We start from the raw sequence: 23,870 nt of genomic DNA on the forward strand, positions 1-23,870 counted from the left end.
CTAAAGAATACTACTAAAGAATCGTAGAGACTGGTGGACTGAGGTGGTAAAACATGTTACCTTGCCTGGTGAAATGAGTGTCTCGGGTAGTAGTTGGAACTGTACAGAAAACAACAACTTTCAGAGTTTTATAAGATAATGCCAGCAAAGTTGCAGCAGCGACATTATTATCTTCAGTTAAATAAAGAAGGAGACAGCAATAGGTGATACTGCAATATTAGGATATACATATGGAGGTATTAGTGCAAGAAACTCTCACTCCTTGGGGTTTCCAAAAATATACTGTGTATATCAATTGACTCAAATGTTGGGTACAAACTGTTGTCATGTCAAAAATATTGTAGGACAGAAAATTGAAAATAAGGACATCTCTTTTTAAGTCTTTTATTGGGTTATAAGTTGGTATTTTAATGTTAAGTATGTTTTAATATTTTGTAGTGTATTTTTCTACTTTGTAACATATTTAAAGTTTTTTTTAATTTAATTTAAATGTTTTGGTGGGCTGTGTTTGTAGGGAGAATACGTTGGGGAGTTTTTTAAATATTAATTTTGTAATTATTTATAGATCTAAAAAAATGATCATTATTTTTAAATTTTAATTGATTAATTTGAAAATTGTTAAACATGTAATTGCTTTAATTCGGATATGAATTATGTTTTATTTTTTCTACAAAAAGTAGTTTTTTATTAAATATAGTGTTATTATTTTTTTAAATAATCTTTATTAGTGTTCTTGATTTTGGGCTATATTTCTGTTGCCGATATTTTTGGCCATAATATTTTGGCATATAACCGAATATATAATATAATAGATTATTAGCTAAAGTATTGCATCTTGCCTGCTTTCAAATTAACACTGTGATCTCTCAAAATGAAGGAAAGAGGAATGGTTGAAACCCCAGAGAATATTCTTCTGTACCATTCCACCCTGAGCCCAGACTTGGAGGTCCTAACATCAGAACCTCATTCTTAGGCGACCAGGACTCTTGAACAGGAGCTACAATTCATTGCCAATTAAAAAATAATTAAAAAATCTGTTTTTTGTTCTGTCTGTGATGCTTATTTGATATATTCTTGCTTTGGCAGGTACCACAGAATTATCAATGTAAATTTTTAGTGCAATAGTTGATGGGGTGACTTTCCCTTCAAACCCCTGGTTCCCTCCTCATTTAGTACCAGGCGAATAGCTGAATTTCTAATGGCTTGGTCAGAGTGCCCACCATACTCAGAGTGACCCTTCATATGAATATGTTTCACGCTCATGGTTACCAATGTAAACATTGGTGGTCAAAAAATAAACAAAAGACCCCCAAAGAATGTTTATAAAAATCTCACATCATAAAAACAAATTTAATATTTTTCTACTGGAAGAAAATGCTCAGCAGCACAGCAAGACACAGCAGCCCACCAGGCATTACAAGATTGCTGAAAGAGCTCATAATATGTTGGCAGAACCACTTCCATCAAACATGCCCCACCAGGGTGGCATGCAACGGAAAAGACCCCAAGTGAGCTGGTACAGTACTGGTGTAGTCAGGGGGGGCTCTGACACCCCAGCGGTTTGACGGCCTACCCACCAATGTCAAAATATCCTGAGAGTCTCTAAAAACTATGCGATCAGTGATGTCTGGCTTAAGACATATTGTAAAGTATTTTGAGATGCAAATGTTTTCAGTCTACACCACAATTGTCTCTAAATAACTGGAAGCATGATATTAATAGAAACATTTCTGTGTTACTCCAAGCCTACTTGAGGAGAACTGTGTATAGATGGGCAAACTAATGTTAAGTGGCCACATTGACACAAGCCCTGTACATAACTAAAAATAGAGGCATATTGATCTCCATTTAGTTGTTTTCCCAACTCAGTCGAGAGGGGCTTGAGACTCATTAGAGGTGTTGACTGGTCATGGTTCTGGTGTGTTTGGGTACGTCTTTCAATATTTAACCTCGTATTGATGTTATCGTCATAGTGGCCACAGTGTTCATGCCCAATTTTCTGTACAAATATGTGGTTTTTGCCAAGTGGTGAGTTTTCAAAAATGGTTAAAGCACATAGTAAGACTAATGCTAGTCAGTAATGTGAGTATTATCAACACTTACCCTTCGCGCTGGGACATTTCCCGCGAGTTCATGGACGCGCGTCTTCCTCTGATTCGCCAGTTCTTTGACTGAGTTGACACCATCAGAAAACATGCTGATTAGAAGTTCGAGGGGAACCACAATGTCTAGTTCTGACAATACCTGTGGCAAATTTAAAGACAGGAACAGGAGCATTACAAAAACATTCTGACATGCATTAGGCGATCTTGATTTGAAAAAAGATAATTAAGGATACATGTAAAAGCATATTAGAGAATTGTAAACATTGCAAAAATGGACCACTAATTTAAGATAAAATGTGCTAGACCTAAATTATGATGAAACCGAACCGCCATGATAAGGCAGTCGGAAAGGGACATCCTAATCACTACAGCATCACCTGTGCAGGCACTGTCCTCATGGTAGGGATAGGAGTCCGACCGCCGCCCCCAATGGATCCTTGTCCCCCAGACCACTGTGGTCTGAACGTCCGCATTATAATGCAGTGGTCGGATCGATGGCCTTGATGTTGGTAGGACCGCCAACTATGGCCTGTCCCACCGACATCCAAATGAGGCCCTTAATACTTACCATACCTTCTTTTTTTTTACTACGATTATGCCCTTACCATTCATGCTTTAACAATGAAATTCATTGTAAAGGCATCCATGGTAAAGGAATACTCGTTATAAAAACTTCCATTGTAAAGGCAGGCATTGTAATACATTGACATTGTAATGCCTTTGTTGTGAAGGCATCTTGTTGTTAAGTCTTCGTTATAAAAACTGTTTCCCTCTGGGTAGAGCTGGCTTGTTTTCTGTTACACTGAGGTGGTCACGGTTACACTGAACTGGTCTCTATATGTGACTGTGCTTCTCTCAGGGCCAAGAGGGTGTTTGTAGAGTCATCGTACGTCCCTTGGATGAAAGCTTGCCTAGCCACCATGGGAGTCAGCCTAAGGAGGAGGTAATGAGGGGCCTCTGAGAAGAAAGCCAGGATCTGTCGAGATGAAACTGCAAGTGGGTCGCTGTCCTTTTGGGCAGCTGGAGGTTTTCCAAGCCTCAGCATCTTCAGACGCCATCAGTAATGGCATATCTTAGTTATCGGCACCCTCAATGGATATGTTACTTATGTCCTGCTCCTGGGTGTGAATAATAACATATTCATTCATCCTAAGTGACACCAAAGGAGTGGATGAACTGGATTATATATTGTCAGGTGTGCCTGAATTTGGTATCCCTACGGTACAGGTTCAGGAGGGGCAGCTTGGCTGCAGTCGCTAGTCCACCTTTTACATTTGTAGGTGTGGGGCAGCTGTGGCTGTTGCTCACTTTGCAGCTGTGATTTGAGGTCTGGATGCAAATGGTATAGCTTATGATGATGCAGTTGTTGCAGCTTGTGTAGTGGTAGATGTGTGTAGGATCTAGTTTTAGCCTCCAATTTCCCCTGCTTACAATCACATGCATTGCGAGGTGAAGATTACTCCATGCTACGTGTACCAACAAGATTCTAAACCTGACACACAATTACATTGTGGAATGGATACACCAATGGAATTTCCCCTTCATGTCTCATTTTGTTACCTAATTTGGTATCTATTTACATGACACATCTTTCCTAGGCAGATATACATGTGGACATTCATGAATGTATTATTACCTCCTTATTCATCTTCCTCATCACAGTTCTTACTCCATAAGTTGAATTTTTTACCCACATATATTATTTACCTAGTCCAACCAAAAAATTCACCCTAATTTGGCACCCTGATTTCCAGAACGTCACATTAGGAGATGTTCAATCAGTCCTACCCTGAGCTTTTACTTCTGTGAAACTGTTGGAAATGCACAATTTATGCTCTACTCCTATATGTCACTTAAGAGTGACATTTACGTGAATTAGCACAATATATCTATTGTGTTCCTTAACCTTATTAATGTAGAGTGAAGAACCAAACATTGGGCCTCGTTATGATGTCAGTCAGACGAGTGTCGTAGCAGGATTGGGACCGACCGACAAGTAGTCACAGGTCCCACCTGCCAAATTATGATATGACCGACCTGTAGGTGGTCGGAATCATGACTTTTTGCATTACAGCTTGTGCTGCGGCCCAAAAAGGGCCCTGCACAAGCCACAATGGAAAAAGGAATGTTTACAAACATCTATGAACTCTGTGCCAGGCACCATGTGGGGCTTGCACATGGGGCATGGATGTTTGGGGAGCAACACAGGTTCCCCCATGGGCCAATAGCGGAGGCCCATAGGGGAAGGGGGCCCTGCTAGGGGTGTCCAAAGTCAAATTCCGACTGCCTTTTCATGGCGGAAAATAAAGAGAAGTTGCCAATTTTTACTGTGAGAAGGTGGAAAAGTACTGGAGTCGATGCTGTGGTAGTCTCGGAGGTTTTGTGGGTTTAATTGGTGTTGACAATCAGATACGTACAGACCTCTCTGCTCCTATTTTCATTGTACGTCTTTATGCTGTGCATTGTACTGATTTGGAGAACTTTCACTGAAATCTTTACTATGTTGACACCTTTCTGCTTTCGCCAATGTAACTAGGTTTCTCTAGTTTCCAACTTAGATTAAGACCTGTTTAGGCGAATTTAGATGTATTCAAGCATAGACAGGAGGATTGAAACCTGTACACTCATCATCAGATTTGATTTCTCATCTTATGTATTGCTGCAACTGATTTTCTCACATGCCTATGCTACAAAGACTTCCTTTCGTTAGACGTTTCAGTTTACCTGTGGTGATTTCATACCTTTACAATATGTTCTTGAGATTCATATATATCAGTCAGGCCCTTAGTTTGTAGTAAAACATTCTTAACCTAACTTATTGATTCTTGTTTCTTAATATGCGTCAAAATGGGCTTCTTTGCAAATTGAATTATTTGTTTGATGTTTACTCCCCTTTACCTCTCAGGCAACTAAAAAGATTAAAGTCAGGATAAATGGTAAAACCTGCCCAGTGCTCTAGCACAGTCGATGTTTGCCTTCCCAGTGGACAAGTATTTATTTCAACTTTTGTTTCCTTTTTTTCAGGTTGTACCCTTTTTACGGACTTTTTTTCCCCATAATTTGCGAGGCGAGCAATAGCAGCTTCATATCTTAGGTAGCAGTCTGACCAGTTGCTGGACAGTGTGGACCGAGAACTTCATTTTCAAGACTCACATGGTGAGCAATACAGAGGTGGGGTATTTTCAGTCTTCTGGTACTATGTGTTTTGTAGCACATGTTTAGGGGAAATAATTAGTAATGACAAAGCAGTCGTTATTGAGGACTACGATTCACTGCCTTCTTCCTCCTATTGCCTGATCCAAAGATGGTGTCCTCGCTTCATCTCGTAACACGGGAGATTTTGTCCCCTTGATAACCAGGGGCAAACAGGAAGCACTGTGAGCTTCCAACGTGCTGTGCAATAGAGGAAGAAGCAAGTTCGAGTTGCGCCCTGCCTCAGGAGGGTGCAGGGTCCTCTTCTTTTGTGCCATGATGAAGGCACTACAAAGAATGATAAAAGTGGCTGAAAAATCAGCTTTTAAGGCCAAAGAGGCACCTTTACCACCACAGATATAGAGATTACAGGCTGTGGATACGGATGCTGATTCTGAGAATGATGAGGTCAGAGGTTGTTTTATCCAGGCCATGGATTTATCTGAGGGTATACTACATCTTGGGGGCAATTTAGGTTTTTCTTCTCCTGTGCCCACTTCAAATGAGGAGGACTTATTTTCCCAATACCAGTGCTTAGTGCCCTCCCACTTTCCCCTTTCTCACGAATGAAATGACTTAAAGAAACAGTCCTTCCCAAGATTTATGGCCAAACGCTACCCCCCAGAGTACTTAACAGAGGACTTCCTTCACAGTGATGGATGATAAATTAATGGCTGGGTTATCAATACAGGGTTTGTGTATCTCAAAAGATGCCATCCCAGTGGACACATTTGACAAGAAAATCAAGGGCGCTGTCAAGAGGGCTTACTCAGCATCAAATTTTGATGCCGGAGCCAATGTTTATACTACTTACACTGTACAGCCTCTACTTCGAGATTTCCAAACTATGGTAAGCCAATGGAAGAGGGGGCAGACTGCTTCTTGAACCTGGCAATGATGGAAAAAGCAGGTCCATTTTCTTTCAGACGTCTACTTTGATAACTTGTGTGCCTCAGTAGCCGCTCCTGGTGCAGCAACTGCAGTTCATAGGCACATATGGATGCTTCTCAAAAGGCTGTCCTGATGAAGCTTCCCTTTACTCGCCCAAAGGTGTTCAGGTGTTCGGCCAAGACCTAGAGGACTTAGTTGAAAAGTATGGAAAGAACATGAAATTGATGGACCCTGCACAATCTTTTTCCAGAGGATGTGGCTTGGCTATAAGAGAGTGTTTGGACCAGGAACATCCAGCGGATGTGGCCAGCCCTTTCAGTGGATGGGTCATGGCAGGGGCACCCCTATTAATGATAAATCCCGGTTTTAGTCTCCATCAATATCCACAAAACCTACCTCACCTTCCAAAGCCTCAATAAGCCATGAGGTCTCCCATTGCAAGACTACTCTTATTCAAAGAGGTTTGGCCGCATTCAGTAATAGATGAATGGGCCCTAGAGATCATCTCAACAGGGTATCTAATAACATTTCTAAATCCTTCTCTTCAATATTTTTGTGGGGCACATTTGCCCCACTGTTCTATTCATCATCAAGCCCTTCTACAAGGGATTCAGCTCCTTCTGGATAAAGCAGCCATTATTCAAGTTCCTATGAAAAGGAATACCAAGGATAATAATCAGTACTTTTCCTGGTGCAGAAAGCCTCAGGGACTTTTGCCCAGTTTTGGTCTTGAAGGGTGTAAACAGATTCATACCACATCAGGCATTAAATATGGTGTCTCTACAGGCAATCGTGCCACTTATCAGGCAAGGGGACTTTTTATGCTCTATCAACATGTTATATGCTTATCTGCATGTCCCGATGCACCAACATTCCCAAAAGAATCTCCGCTTTGCGTTGGGTGTCACCTTCTTAGACTTGTCAGCCGTATGGTGGGCTTTCCAAAAACATTTTGCCTTCTCCCCTACTATTTAGCTGAGTTTGTTTTTGTTGGCATTAGGAACCTGCTAGCCTGCGCTAAAGTTCTTGTGCTCATTCCCTACAACATGGTGCAATTCGCTCACACTTGATTGGCATATTTAATTTACTTATATGTCCCTCGTATAGTGGTACCATATACCCAGGGCTGTAAATGAAATGCTTCTAATGGGCCAGCATCACTTATTGTGCCACCCACTTAAGTAGCCCTTCTAATCATATCTCAGGCCTGCCATTTTAAAATGTGGGCAGTTGTGAACTGCCAGTTCAACTTGGCAAAATAAACCTTTTGCCAGCCTTAAAACTCTATTTTTGATACGTATAAGTCACCCCTAAGGAAGGCCCTAAACAGCCCCAGGGTACATTACATTTAAATAGTTGGACATGTACTTTTAAGTTTTATAGGTCAAGGTAGTGAAAAACTCCCAAATTTGTTTTTGACTACCGCAAGATGTAACTCTTCCTTTGAATAACATTGGGTTACCTCACTACATATTTTAACAGCTAACTTTTGTTTGATAATAGGTAGGGATATCTTGTTTGGTGTCTAAAGAATTGCAATTTAAAATCCTCTTTAATGGTAAAGTCAGATTTTTAGTCACAATTCTGAAAATACCACTTTTGGAAAGTTGCCATTTTCTTTTCCTAAAAAGCGCTTAATTTGAGCCAGTGGTTTCCGATGTGCAGCACTAGCACTTTATAGTCAACACCAGCACTTATGACAGTCTGCCACAAGGTGGTGCTGTCTGGCTAATTTAGAGATGACCTAACAATAGTTAATTATTAATTCAACACACATTAAAAATGTCTATTACCTGCCATCTAAGCCATTCTTATAGCTTTGGGGGCCTGAAAAAGTATGAATTGTCACTCTTGTAGGAGTGTGATGGTTAGTAGTTGTGTTGTTACTATAATTGGCAGCATAACAGGGGCAATGTGTGGTGCAATCTGCAGTGGCCTCCCGACAAGAGCCCTGGCACTTATTTTTTTACAAATTAAGCACTGGTCCCCAACCATTTGTAACCTGCAGCCTGCTTCCTGGGTCACATGACTAGGTGTAGCTGGCAGTTGGCCTTTCTGTATTTCTACAGACAGCTGCACAATAGAGGGACTTGTTGTTGGCAGGATGGGCCATCCTTGCAAGATGGGGACAGAGCTGTATACAGCCCCACTTGCACTTCAAAGACCCCATCTTCGCACACACACAGAACTTCACATTAACCTTTTGTGACTCCAGACATCCTGGGATCAGGGCAGTGAGGCAGGAAATTCCAGAAAAAAATCTGTGGGGAGAAAACTCCAGAAACGTCTTCCACTTCAAAGCTGGCACCAGGTATAAAACTAGGACTTCAGTTCACATTTGGATCTGCAGAGGGCTCTCAGAGGACTGCTTTGTTGACTGTGGCTTGCTGTGTACTTCAGAGAACTGCTGTGCTTCCTGAAGCCTGCCTTGTGCCCTCAGAGATCTGCCCTGCTTATAGAGACCTAATTTTCTGCTTGAACCCATGAATTCAAGGGCTAGTTGTCTGGCCTCCTAATCAGAGCCTCAGGGACAGAAAAGACTGCAACCATCTTAAACCCGAACTTGGACCCAGCCTGAGTCCTGAGCCTCAAATTGAGTCCCTTCCAGTCCTGGACCTTTGGAAGTGGGGCGTCCTGGACCCTTGAAAGTGGTGTAAAAGGTGCCCAGATAACCCAAAGCCAGCACTTGCAAGATTTTCAGCCAAAAAGTGCCCCTGAGAACCGAGAGGAGACCAGGACCTTCTTGCTCGCTGATCCAGCCTGACTTTACGGGAGCTTTCACTACATTCTTCTGTGCAACAGCAAATCCTGTTCAGCAGCTCCTAGCAGAAGGGGTATCCAGCCTCATGAAGCCCTCATCGGCTACCGCCTGCAGCTTTGTCCCTCTGGAGATTTTCGGCTTTCAAAAAAGAGACTAATTCAAAGAATTGAAATCTTCACCGCAACTTGATCCAGCGGCTCCCCGATACCGACGCTGCCTACCACCCGGACACCACCAGCTGCCTTGCCCCTCTGAACTATACCTTCCCGGCATTTTTCTTCAAATTTCTTTCAAGTCTGAAGGTAAGCGGGGACCTGTTTCAATCCAATATGTATATCTGAACCACGCTCCATTGAGGTTGGCTACAACTTTTGACTTTGTCCCAGTCTTGCGTGACTAGATGTCCATGGATTGCGTTTTGATATTTTAGGCACTATTTTCCACTTTAAAAGTTTAAAAAATCAGAACCCTGGTTCCATTGATTTGATTTTTGTTGTTATGGTGTCAAATAATTTATTAAAATGTACTCTATTTGATGGGCAAATATCGTGGGATAGATCTTTCCCCTTACCATCCTCTGACCCCTGACAGGAATTACTACCTATGCACATATCCACTGACCAATTTGTTACGTATCATGCCATGGCCTACCATTCGGTGAAGGTACCACCTGCACCATTACTGGGATCTAGCACAGTCTGCATTTTGTATATGTTATTTTGCCTGCATGTTTCACAGGTATTGCAATTGTTTAAACATCTCGGTATTCCTGATTTATTTTGCTTCTTGCAGATACTTGTAGGGCTGCGGCCTAAATCTCACTGGAACAACCAAATTAAATTTGTTGTTAAAAAAAAAAACTATTTTTCTAAATTGGGTTGGATTTTTCTTGTGTTGTGACTTTTGTGCGAAGCTACCAGAGGGTTAAGCAGAGGTTAATTTAGTGACTTTTCTGGTTCACCCTGACAGAGACTGTGGCTGTTGCTGGAGTAGGGCTTCATTCCCTCAACCAACAACCCAATTTCTCACACACCCATTACCAATTTCCACTCTACCCTTTGGACTCTCGTCTTCTCCCAGAGTATTCACAAAGCACAGAGCACCTTTGGTGGGTATTCTGCGTTCCTCTGGTATTCAGGTTTCTCCTTATTTAGACAATTGTCTAATAACTTCTTCCTCTTTTTCCGAGGTGGAGGAAGACATTTAGTAGGTCTGCAAGATCCTTCAACAACACAGATTAATGTTGAATTTCAAAAAGTCCACTTACCACTGAATCCAAAACTGAAATTCATTATAGCAGTCTCTTCTGATCGTGACAAAAGAAAGGAAACATAAGTTGATATCTCACCTTACATCTCTTCTATCAAGGACATTAGCCTCATGGAGGACTTGGCTCAGTAGTTAGGCCAAGATGTCCTCTGATTTAGCCATTATCTTGTAGAGCAGTCTCCGTTTGTATCCTCTGGTCTGTCATCCGCTACATTTATTTGGACCCAGCGCCAGAGAACTGTGAGGCGTCCATCCCATTAACAACTGAAGGCAAAGAGCAGCTTTAATGGCAGCTGATCACATCACTCTGGAAAAGCTACCCTTTTCCTCCTTCCATAAACCTAACAGTCGATGCCAGCAAGAGAGGCTGGAAGGGGAATTTTCAGGGTTCTCAGCTCAGGGGGATGGACTTTCCAGGAGTCAACACAGAGTTTTTCAGCATTTTTTAAAATCTCTTTCATTCTCAGGTGGTGTGTGTGAATAGACTGACAATCAGGTCGTAAGGTTGTAAATAAACAACAAGGGATGTATGGGCTCATTGGGTCTGGCTCTCCTTGCATGGAAGATGTGCCTTTGGGTGGAGAGAAATCACCTCTCTCTCAGCAGTTTACCTTCTGAGCAAGGACAATGGGCCTCTAGAACTCCTCAGTTGAACTTTCCCATCCTTGGTGTCCCTTTGCCTGTGTCTGGGTCTATTTTAACGGATTACTCAGAGACTCTGCACCCGATGGCGTGATCTGTTCATCGCGGTGGAGAATTATTTGCTTCCATCCTTTTGTGTTCTAATTCCATATCAGAGAGCATGGGCAACTGAAGCATTTTCGATCCCTGGATTAACTGGTCTTCTTTACTGCTCTCCATACTTCCACTTATTTTCGAGGATAAAACAGGGGTGCTATTGGTGGTTCAAGGATGGCCCAGAAGACCTTTGTATCCGATTCTCCTCCAATAGTCAGTAACTCCCCATTGGAAGGTTCCTCTTCAACTGCCCCCGCTGAGTCGGCCCCTTCTGTCTTTGACATCTCTAAAGTGTCTCTGCCAAGAGCTTAGGCAAACACGAAGATTACCAGTAAGTAGTTGGTATCAGCATGATGCACAACACCTATTGGTGGGGGTGTTGACTTTATTTAACTTTAGAATCATGTATTCTTCAGAAAATTAGCTACTGCTACTTCATGACATTAAGGGCCATATGTATCAAAAAGAGTTTTGCGATTCTCAAATTGCGATTTTTAGCGAATTGCAATTAGAGAATCGCAAAATGCAATGTATGTAGGATTTGCTAAAAATGTTGTGAATCCTACATATTCCTTATTTGCGAATCGCAAATTGAGATTCGCAATTAAGGAATACCTTCCCATTCATTCCTATGGGCTAGGAGGCCCATAGGAATGAATGGGAAGACATTCTCAATTTGCGATTACCAGTTAGAGAATCGCAAATTGAGAATGCAATTTCAAGGGTGCAAGAGTGCCAAAAGGACACCCTGTTGTACCCCTGAAATATGCATGTGTGCACATTTTGCGTACATACATGCCCTAAGGGCATGTATGTGCGACATATGGCACTTTTAAAAAATCAAGTGCTTTTTTAAAGAAAATCGCAAATTACCACCAACTTGAAGTTGGTGGTAATTTGCAATACCTTAAGGCCAATAAGCACATTTCTGGTGCTTTCAGAATTGCATTTAATGAATCGCAATTGCAAATCCTTAATTGCATTTGCAAAATAGAGAATCGCACATTTTGCAATTCTCTATTTTGCAATGGCCTTTTGGGATGATACATCCCAAAATGCTTTTTCCAATTCGCAAACGGGCCGATTCTGAGAACCTGCCCATTTGCAAACGGTAAAAAGGCTTGATACATATGGCCCTATGTGTAGCTAAAAGAAACTTTAGCATCCTTGAAAGTGACACACATGCATTTTAAACTTGCACAATACTTTTTTAATATTTGTATATTAGCACTCCACTGCTTTTGGTTAAGTGTGTGATATATAAATACTTCACACATGCATATATTATTAGTAGTAGTAGTAAACAGGTTCTCACAGAATCCTGCGTATACTTACATGAAGCCAGAGCAACGCTTGCTCTTGCACTGAGGAGGGATAGCCGGTGAAGCGACAGCTAATAAAGCTAAACATCTCTTCCATGGTGAACGGAAGCGGACACATCTCAGTATCAAACATTTTGCTATAAAGAATAGAAACAACAGATCAGAAACAAATGATTTATTAAGCAATGTCAAGCAAACACTATACAATATGTCAACTGATACAGAAGTCAAAGCACATCAATAAAATGCAAACAATTAAAAATATTCTGCCCTAGATTGCTAAACTTTACATACATATAAAATTTCCATGAAAACAAATCTTGCTCTGTTTACCTAGACCGCATCATTTTTGCAGTGGCGGCTGCCCCCAAGTAGCATGGATGGGGCAGGGGGAATAGAGAAATAAATAAAACAAAGTAACTTAACTTGCTGCCGGACCGCCACCTTGCTTCGTGTAGTCCTTTTCTGTTCCTGTTTGAAGCAGGAAGAACACAGGCTTCCCTCAGCCAATCACAATGCTGCAATGCAGCATTGTGATTGGTCAGAGTGCCGTGCTTCGGCGCTCAGTCAGGCAAAGAGAACCTGTGCATGTTCCTCAGCAGGCTGTGTATTACATCCTGGTGGGGAAAATGCAAAGTGTGCATGATTGTCCGGACCAAGACGGCCGGCCAAACTGTCAAGCGCACCTAAGTGCCCACCACTCCTTACCTTGCTGGCTGTGATGACAGCCAAGCCCCGCCCTGCATTGCCCCGTAAACCTGCCTGACAACAGAAAAATAAAGTGATAATAACTTTTACCACTGCTCAAAATGCAGAGGGTTGGCGCTCCTCCGCCGCTGCATTTTTGTGATGTGGTTCCTGGCCACATTGCTGTGATTCAGTACTATGATGCAGCCAGATCAGGTGGCCCACCTGCATCCCCGCCGCCAAATTCTGAGTTTGCCACTTGCACAACAAGCTATTTTTTTTCTAAAGTGCTTCCAAAGCACTTTCTGTGAATACTGACAATGCCGGCAGCAGTGCTTAATTTGAAGCTGTGGGAACCGGCGTGTAATTGTCAACTCTGACCCTTATACCAGTCTGCCACATGATGGCACAATTTGTCTAATTTAGAGATAAGCACAACAAAAGTTGCTTATTAATTCAACATGCATTAGAAATGACTAATACCTGCCGCCCACACTATTGGTATAGCTGTGGGGGCCTGGAATTGTGACATTGGTAGGACTGTAATAGTACTTGTGTTGGTACAGTCATTTGGCAGCACTGACAGGGCAATGGGTCGTGCAAGCTGCAGTGGCCTCCTGAGGAGAGCCTTGGACCTTATGTTTTTTTGGTTTTTTTCAACAAAATAAGCTCTGGCTGGCAGCCGCACCTTGGCAGATTGGCGTACGAGCTGGCATTGTTTATTCATTTTTTTAATCAATCCGCTAGGAGTTTTTTCCCACTGGTGTGGGGTATTAATAGTATTTTCTGCCCAGGCAGTCATCATGGCCCCTGGCAGTGAAAACTCAGTGGACATGGACTGATTACCTGGCATTATAAGTCATGCCTTCAGATGCCATGTTTACAGTGGTTATGTGGTGCCTGAGCAGCACACAAGGTGTGTCCGACGTCACAACTGTGGCTACACTAACAGAGATGGGGAAACTAGAGCTGGGCAAATTGGACATCAGAGAAATTTTGAGGGATGCCCTGTTACCGTCCAGCTCTCAATGAGCCCATTAGACGTCAATCAGTAGTCTGCATATGCTATAAAGTGAGGCTTCATGTATTTTACTAAATCTGAATGGAAATCCATCCGGCTCAGGCCTCTTTGCATCGGGTGCCAGCTCAGGGATGCAGGAAGCACTTGGCTATATACCTAGTGTACATGGTATGGTATGGTATGGTATGGCTAATTGTTACAAAAAAGCCAGGCTTACTGGGTGTACCCATAAGTTATCAATAAGAACATAGATCTTTCAATATGATGAACCATTGCAAGATGTTAATATAAATATATTTTCACTTTCACTATTCAAAAAAGCTATCTCTATACAAAAGAGTGAACAATTTAAGTGAAAGACACAATTTTACAATTTAACTGAGAGCCTGATTTATACTTTGGCAGAGCGGGTACATCGGCTACGGAGTACCCTAGACACTAGCAAAGTATTGTTCACCTCTTTTAGAGTCGGTGGGAACTCAGTATGTAGATGGCTGAGACTACTCCATCTCCATTGCCTATATACACCTCCGGAGGTCTAGCGAATAAGGGCTTTGGAAGTTTGGCTGTGTGCCCGCCCACCCTATTTAGAGTGGGCAAACACATGACCAGTTTTAACTGTCTGTCACTATCAGATAAAACCTGGTGGTAAGGGGCAGTGAAAAGTGGTAATTAACCCCTAGGCCTTAGGAGAAAATGTCAATGCCAAGGGGATCATTTCTTTTTATATTTATATTTTCAGAAACAAAATACCGCTTTGGGATTTTGTTTTTGAGGAAAAACAAAATTGAAAGTTTGGTAGACTGCTCACCATGGTGACATCAATCTGTCTGCCACAGTCAAAATCAGTCCCTGTTTTCACGAACAAGAGAGAACACAGTAGCGCAATGTGTACACGACTGGTGTAGCACACAGAAAGTTCTGCCCCATGAGAGTTTTAAAAACATAAAAACTTCTCCCAAGCTTCATGAACACCAATCTTGAGAGATTTAGGATGCAAATGTGCACGCCTGATGGCCCCAAACACAATAAAATTCTGTTGGTGGTGCCCCTGTTCTTCTGATGAATCACAGTGAAACCGTATGCATTTTATGTTCAGATACCATATTTTATGGGGCACTTCTCTGTCCTGCAGGTGGCCATTTGAGGCAGCCGCTGTGGCCTGTACATTTATCCTGTCTTGTTTTTTCTGTGTTGCCTCTCCTTCAGGTCTCTTTTTCCCCCAACAGATGACCCTGCCCACGTGGGGCACCCGCACACTGATTTCTTTGGACTGCATGCGACTCTAGGACCCACACCGTCAGGACTGTATCCCTTCCTGTCCGGTAAATTATCCTGTGTGCCATTAGGGAAGGCCTCTTGCTATCCGCTGCCTCACACCTCTTATCAGGCTCGAGCACGGTACCTCAAAGTACAGGAGCAAGGTGGAAAGTTTGGGCACCCCAAGGGAATTAGAAGATCCTTATGAGATATCTCGGCTGCTGCAAGTGCCACTGGTCACAAAGCAATCTTCAATAATGCCACACCTTAGTGGCTGATTCTTTTGTGGATATCTCAAGCTTGGATGAGCCAATTTAAATGGGGTCTCGGGTAATAGCACACAACTAAAAGCATCCCATTCACTGCCACCTAAAGATGATACCTAAGTGGAAGAAAGATGCAACATATCACCTGAGCCCTGGTAAGCCTCCTCTAGTGTCCCGTAGAACAAAGAGATAATTGTAAAGTCCTGCGAGTCGCTTGTGAGTCCTAGAAGGGAGCAGGCCTAGACTACATATGAAAATGGTATCCTTATTATAGCTCAGAATGGAAAATCATGTCAGGCAATGCCAGGTTCAATGCTGGAATGAAATGGAGACAAAAGAAACATGGTGGTAAAATCATTTAGGTAATTACCTCTACATGCATAGCACCCTTTATCCCTCCTGGGGGGCTCTACCCAGTCCCCTTGCATCCGAAAAGGCAATAAAAAGAGCCATCCTCAATTAAACATGTGCCCAATTTACTAACCTTACCAGAAATCAAACTGTCTCTAACAATGCTGGGTAGACACTCACAGGTCTCAGATATTCAGTTATAACTGAAACATTGTTGTGAGGGCTTCCTAGACGATTCTAAGAGCAGAAGTCACATATCCGGTCGATCATATACTCATACACAAACGAGAGTCGGTGCTACAAAGTGGCTACAAGACAACATGAAGGCTCTTACAAAACACTGTGAGCTGTAGTGGAGACAGCACACACGAGAGGCAGAGGAAGTGCCCCATGCTCAGAGAAACCCAGTGTCCACTGTGTTTATGTTGGTTCCTTTTGGGACAGAAAAGTGCTCTGCATGGTGATGGACCCCTGCCGAGAGTGCACTGTTGAATAAATCTCTAATACTGATTTTTGTTGTCATAGGCAACCACAGATCATGCGTGTGTGCCATGACACAGGCCTGTCTCACATACTAAGGTCTTGTTGGACCAGGAGGGTTGCCCAAAAGGCTAACCTCATAGTGGTGGAAGGATACTGCCTTCACCAGGAGTTAAGCAGCATGAGAGAACTGGTGGCAGCCTGCCATGTGGTGATCAGCAGAAGTGAACAAGCCCTTTTTAACATGTGTTGCTGGAGTGAGGCCCCCAGTCTTACACACTTTTTAAAGTTCCACAGCTGTGAGCTTAACTCACCCCTTGGACTACATGGTTTGGATGTGAAATGCTGCGCAGCACAGGATTGTTGACTTTGCGCTGGACGTATGTGTGCCTGGAAAGGGTATAGTGCAGGGATAGAGCAGTGCTGTGCTGTGCAGTGCATGCATTGTGAGTGTGTACACTGGTTGAAAGTATACCAAAGAGGAACATATTACATGAGAGATGTAGTGCTATGCCGCGCGTGAGCATTGACAGCATGTGCTTATGAAAAGTACAATTTCTGAAGTGTTGTGAAGTGTGCGCATGGTGCATGTGTGTGCTTGCAGTGGGTGTGTTTGCATGTAGCCCACCACGGCACAATACAGAAAGGCTACAGTACTAAGAAGTGCACACAGCGTGAAAGCGTGTGATGAATGGATGTGCTCCAGGGGTGGCACCATACATGTAGGTAACATTACGGGATAGTGTGTATGCTGTGTATGTACACTGAGTGTATGCAAAGATACATTATATGGAGGGCACTGGGGTCCATTTTGGGAGACCCAGGCCTGCACGGTGAAGACATGAGGATTAGAGGAAACCCCCAGACAGATTTGTACATTGCTGCATTCTTGTGAGCTGGGTGGACAAACAGGAGAGGAGAGGAGAGAAAGAAACTCTCTGCGTACACGTCAAAGGGTGGTCTTTGATTCAGGGATAGATCCCAAGGAAAGGGCCTGGACACATATCAGAAAGGCATGGAGCTGATAAGGGGAATCATAAAGAGTAGGACTGAGTGCCCGGGATTAACCTTTTGATGCACATATTACTGTGGCTGACATCCAGGTGTGAACTCTAGTCACTACCAAGGCCTGTGTTGAGTGACTATCACCTTTGGAGTCTCTCCTGCTGTGACAGACAGCCTTTCAAGAGGAAGAGAGTACACTTCAAAAGAAGCAGAACCCCAACATATAACGTCAAAGACTCAGGGCCAGATGTACAAAGCTTTTATTCATTTGCAAACTGCCTGATTCTCAGAATCTGGCTGTTTGTGAATGCAAGAAAGGCATATTTTAATGTAAAAAGGTCTCATTTGCAATACAGGAAGCTGTTGCCAAATTGTAATTTGGCTTTGCAATTTGGTATTAAGAATAGGCGTGTTTAGGGTGTCCCTTCTTAATACCATATCGCAGTGATATGTGTGAATGTTTTGCGACCGAATTGCGATAACAAAACATTTGCTTTTTAACGCACACTTGAAGTAGGTCATAACCCATTCGCAAATGGGAAGGGGTCCCCAAGGGACACCTTCCCGTTTGTGAATGTTTGTAAAAACATTTTTTAAGAGCAGGCAGTGGCCCCACTGCACGGACCACTGCCTACTCTCAGAAATGAAAAGAAAAAGAAAAAAGCATTTTGGAAACACATCCTGTTTTGAAAATGGGGCGCATTTAAAAAATATATATCTTCATTGAAAATCAATTACACACTTGGTGGTTTGCTGACCCCAGCAGGCCACCATGGCTGTGATTTTTGTGATTCCCAATGGGTTTCAAACCATGACATACCTCATTAATATTCATGAGGTAGGTCTATTTGCGATCCACTGGGAATCAGAAAATTTGCTAAACACAGATTTGTACATTGCTGTTTGCAATTACCAAATAGTGAATTGCTAAAACGTTCTATTTAGTAATACCTTCATACATCTGGCTTCCAGTCCTACATCACATTTTGTGTGTGTAAATGACTATAAGAAGGAGAGGTTGAGACCCCAAAAATATTTCATCTGCCAGCCAGCCAGATGGGCTGTGTGAGGAGGCGAAGCTCTGCAAGACTTCTGCCTCTGACCGGGACTGGGGAACAAATTCCTGTTAGTCTCCCTGCTGGATGAGGGATCATCACCCAGGGAAACCAAGACCACCTGCTCTGGAGCCTGGAGCACTTGTGCCTGCCTGCTTGCCAAGACCAATGCGAGGTTTGAGGAGATGGCTGCTGCACCAAATGGGTTGTTGCCCATGTGCATAATGAGGTTGCCAACACCCATATGCCAGGAGAGGGCCATCATGAAGATAGCTGTGAGCTGTATGCCATGCAGGGAAAGTACACCCATTACATCGTTGTGACGACCCCCTATGCCTGGAGTGGCCGTCGTGGCATAGACAACTGTGCAATGAAGACCAGTGTCTTATTTGCAGGTACCGCAGCAACCCTGTATGCAAGGAGGGGCTGTCATTACCAAATGAACTGTGAATTTTGGGTTGCCACATGGAGAACTGAAAACTGTAACCCGTGGGTCGAAACAAGCATCGAGGATTGCCCTCAACCTTTTCCATTGCCAGCAAAGGACACCGTGAGTGCATTGCCATACCACTGGGACTAGACAAGGTGCATGAGGATCAACCTCATTGCGTTTGAATGTGTAGAGTTAGAAATAAAATAATTATTTTTTGTATAAAAATAAGTATTTGACTGAACAATTATTTTTTGACATTGCTCTGCACTCTGAGTTATGAGTCGTGTTCACTAACCTGTATTTACACTTCTCCCCAAGGGAGCCTCGGACTGCTCAACCATAGCTACCATTATGAGTCAAGTGCTGAAGAGGTACTTGGCCCAGTTGCTCAGAATCCATAGTAGTTGAGGCCCTGGGACATAAGAAGTAAAATGCCTCATCCCCCACAGGTAGGCCCAGTAACCCCTGTGTGCCCGCGTCCAGCTGAAAGTGGTTCTGGCAGTTCCAATATATAGTTCATCAATAACCCACATATACTCAATAAAAGAGTTATATGAACAGCGTTATCAACTTGTATCCTTATCTGTGTCAAACCATTTACCATCATGCTCCACTTTCAATGCAATATTTTACCTTATTGTAGATGGTGATCTCCACCTCATCTACACTGAGGAGGCACAAACATCACTGTTTGCACAGTGCATGCTTTTCTTGAGTGGTAACAAGCAGAACTCAATACTGTGCTATACAATACTAGTTTTAGCACTACGTATTACACAATAAAGTACTTTTGTGATCATATTGTTCATTTCAGTCTGCAAGGCTATACCTTGGTATTTTGATTCCCATCACTTATGACAATAAAAATGAGAGTTAATTGGTGACTATGACAGAAATAGAATAGTTCTATGCAAGTAGAATATATAGGAAAATGGTTATCAGTGTTATTAGACAGCAACCTATTTTGCATATTTAGTAGATACTTAATGTGGATATTTTAAAGGAATGTGATAAACATTTGGTAAATTTACTGATTTAAAACTATATTGTTCTGCACCAGTCAGTCTTAAACCTAACAGAAGGTGTGGCTCAATTAATGCTTATAGGTATTATTATATTTCTGGGGAGTGGAGTTTGTCAGGGATGTCAGCCAAGAAAAATGGTTGTGGATTATTGACTCAGGGACTTTGTTATGTACATCACGGGATATATCTTTGTTTCCTTTGATCGCTATAGACCACCTAAGAACCCCAGCTGTCCTCCGGATAATTGTGCAGTCTGTCTGAATGAGATAAGTAAGAATGAGTAAGAGTGTGTGATGTCAGTTGCAGCTGTTACTACAGAAATGTGTATCAGCTGGAAATATGTGTGAACAACATGCTCTCAGAATGGCTCCCGTAGGAAACCCATCTACATGCCATGTTTAGTCTAGCGTATTGTGCTTTTTGGTGTTGGATAGCTCATATTTGGACATCTGAGGAGTTGGGGGCCTATACAATTCCCAGCTGCATGTTTTCTTTCATAAAATGTAAAATCTTTTGCAATAATATGACATGTGAGAGCTTTTTGTGAGTAAAGCCTAATGGATGCGTAGTTGGCATAAGTTACCCTAATATCAAATTCAAAAAGTAAACCAATAGAGACGTTGACGCCACCTACACTTAGAGTAAAAAACTGTGATGATCTGCTATTTGCTGGAAGATGATTTGCTCTGAATGTCTGGACCCGGAAGCTATCCCACAACCTAGGGAAGCTAACCTCCTGCAAAGGATGTCCGCGTCCTGACAAGGGGGACATTTATGCTGTGGAATCTCCGTCCTCCTTTGAAAGAATATGGAAGATCCAGAAGACAGAGACAGATTTATCTGCATGGAAGAAAAGTAGAAAGCCAGTGACAACTAGACAGGTGGAGGTGGACCTAACTGGAAGTTTGTACAACTTGAACCTCGGTTCTGATGTCCAAGAAGCCTTCCCTGAAATTTTGGGAACTTTAGGAGCACCAGGGATGAAGTTTCAGAACTTTTTGGGGAAGACTCAACTTAAAACATTTCCATCACTGGAGGAATGGTCCAATAAGTAAAGAGTCTATGAAAAACAGACTATGCACCTGGCTATATGCCCTCTGGCCTCCATCTATTGTTAGTTAGCCCTCAATGGTATATAACATTCTACATAAAATTTGAGTGGAGTAAACAAACAGCTTTTATTTAACCTTGCTTCATCGCAGGATGGCATGGAGAATGCCTAGGTTTCAATCAACTGCACTCCATTGACTTGCAAAGGATTTTGGTTCCTATTGTTTCTTATGGATTTTTTCTATTCTATTAACTTGTGAGCTTTAGATTAAATGAGAATAATTTATGTTACGTGATTTGTAAAGTGCATAGCTGCCCCAGCAACAGGGCGTCCCATAGCTGATTTCAAAATGACCAAGAGAAGAGGTGTCAGGACAAATGTAGGGGGCTTATCTTGGAAAGAGACAGGTCTTTATTGCCTTCCGGAAGGCCCCATGGTTTTGGATAATTCCGATGGTGCCAGGGAGGGCATTCCAGAGTGCAGGGGCAAGGGCACGGAATGATCAGCCTCCGACCCAACTCTTTTGACACGAGGGACACATGCTAACTGTTGGTCTGAGGAACACAGCAAGCAATTAGGAATGTAAGTGGTAAGAAGATTGGCTAAAATGGTGGGAGGTTGGGCGGGCAAAATTCTGTGAGAGATGCACAGTACCTTGAAGTGGAGTCTCTTCTCCACCAATGGAGCTTTCGTAGAAGGTTGGAAACTGTGCAGGATTTAGAAAGGGCAAAGAGAGTCTGAACTGCAGCGTTTTGTGCCCTCTGTAGGTGATGGATCCATGCTTTGTTGGCGCCCAAGTACAGAGAATTGCAATAATCCAGTCTCGAAAGTATAGTAGACTGGATGATGACCTGGCGAGTATGGGCATCGAAGAACCCAAGCAGAGGATTAAGTCCACGTAGCAGTCCAAAGCAGACACCAGCCACTGACTTTGTCTGTGCCTATATGTGAATTCCCATAGAAGCCCAGGTTCACACCAGAACCTGGGCTTCTATGGGAATTCTCTAGGGCATATTATCAAGCCCATTATCGCCGCTTTAGCGGCAGTTTCCTGCCGCTAAAGCGGCGATAATGTTATCGCCGTTCCTTGATAAAATGGCCCCAAGTTTTTTAGTGCTTCCCTAAAAACATTTGATGGGCCAGGGGGGCGATAAATGAGCAGTCCTGATAGGGTTAAGTGCAGTTTAGGGTAATTGGAAAAGTGCACTTTCACAGTCAGCAATAGTCTCTCTTGTAAGATTACATGAGTAGCAGGTTTTAAAGATATCCTCTCTATACCATAATTTTGGTTATCCACCAAGGTGTAGATGCACGTACACTTACTTTTATTATGTATTATTACATTTTAGAGGACCCCAACAGGATCTTCACTCTTCACTTGCAGAAGGAAGGGACTCCTGTCTCCTCTCTTGTTCCGTAGGGAGTCTGATATCACCAAATAGAGGTATTAGCTTTGGATATCACCAAATAGAGGTATTAGCTTTGAGAAGATACATTAACCTACCCAAGAATTAACACTAGGCTTCCTTTTTCTGCAGTTTAAATAAATGTGAGCGAGTCTTGAATATTAAGTGGTAACAGCAAAGGCAAACTAAGAGTTTGCATCAGCGCGTTATTATTTATTTATTTAAGTGTTTTATAGAGCGCGAACTTGACCCGTTAGGGTATCAGAGCGCTTTACAGGATTAATAGGTTGCACACAAAAGACATAGGAGGAGGGTAAAAACATTTGGGATAAAGACGGGTACATACATTTTACAAGAGCGAGAAGTCCAAGAGCCCAAGGGTGGGATGCCCAGAGGTGCCGAGTGGGTAGCATCCGGTAAATCCAAGGTGTAGCAGGATATAAAGCAAAGTCGCTGAGGGGAATGCAATGCAGGAATTCAGGCGAGGATTTGCCCATCGGGAAGGTTTTGGCCTCCTTTTTAAAACATGCCAGAGACGGAATTCTTCTAATAGTGGGCGGGAGTGAGTTCCATATTCTTGGCAACAGTGTTAAGGGACCATCAAAGTTAAAAACACAAATCAAACTGGGGGAAAACTTGCAAGTAAAGGCATGCAATTGTGAAAGATAATACAGTGTGCTACTTGGATACGGGCCACAGTAACAGACCAAAGGGTTTTGTCCTGAAGGAGTGCACGAGAAACCGCTATCACTACATTGTAAGTAATAAAGTAATACCCGACACCCCAGGATGCTTCTTTTTCTCTCCCAACCAAAATCTACTCAACCTTTTCAGAGACATGTTATGGTTCAACAGGCTGAGACCTGCTTCTTTGTAACATACCTAGACAAAGGTACACATAAGGGTGTCTTGCCCTTCCAAGCTCCAGGCAATATCACAGAGCTCCCAGGAATAGACCGAGAACTCACCTCTCAAATCAAATAGCAACTAGAAGCCGCTCATTCACAGCACAGGGCCCCACCAGTCCCTTTACTCACTATGCATTGATTATCACATGGTTGGTAAACTACTTGCAGTGTGGAGGGCATCCATGTTGGTCATCATAGGATGAGTTACTTTGCCACACTACATGACAGCATGCCTAGGTTCTTGGTCCAGTGATAGATGTTTAAATACAGCCAGACAAAGACTGACTGGGGGTTTTCACAGAGGACTACAACACTGTGACTTTGTCAGGCTTAGCTTCCACACACCCATAACTGAGCTTAACTCGCCAAACCGTAGCTTAGCAGCACTCAGTACCCACAACTATGTCAATATATTGAAGGTCTTTCTTCGAGCCTCCCTCTGCCTTTAAAAAGTAGAGTGTGGTTACATTTTATTTGGTAATGGGATTGAGGGAATGGCTTTCTCTGTGAAAAATGTAAGATTGTTCCACAATGTCGATTTAAAGCAATTGTTACACTGAAAACATGTTTGTCTTTGTTAATATTTTGCAGCATGGTTTCTGCCCCAGGATAGCTTTAATTCTATGTTCTCATGCCGTTTGTAG

General features: G+C 42.7%; 1 protein-coding gene across 1 annotated transcript in view; it reads right to left on the minus strand.

The window, feature by feature from the left end:
- UNC79 (unc-79 subunit of NALCN channel complex) overlaps nt 1–23,870 on the minus strand; it is a 628,882-nt gene that overhangs the window by 420,889 nt on the left and 184,123 nt on the right. The window contains exons 16-17 of the mRNA XM_085626482.1: nt 12,292–12,415; nt 2,104–2,244 (exon numbers count right to left, since the gene is read on the minus strand). Coding sequence (XP_085482608.1) covers nt 2,104–2,244; nt 12,292–12,415 — 265 coding nt within the window. The remainder of the gene's footprint in view (nt 1–2,103; nt 2,245–12,291; nt 12,416–23,870) is intronic.

Source organism: Triturus cristatus, chromosome 9 (genome assembly GCF_964204655.1).
Source record: "Triturus cristatus chromosome 9, aTriCri1.1, whole genome shotgun sequence".
NCBI lineage: Eukaryota > Metazoa > Chordata > Amphibia > Caudata > Salamandridae > Triturus > Triturus cristatus.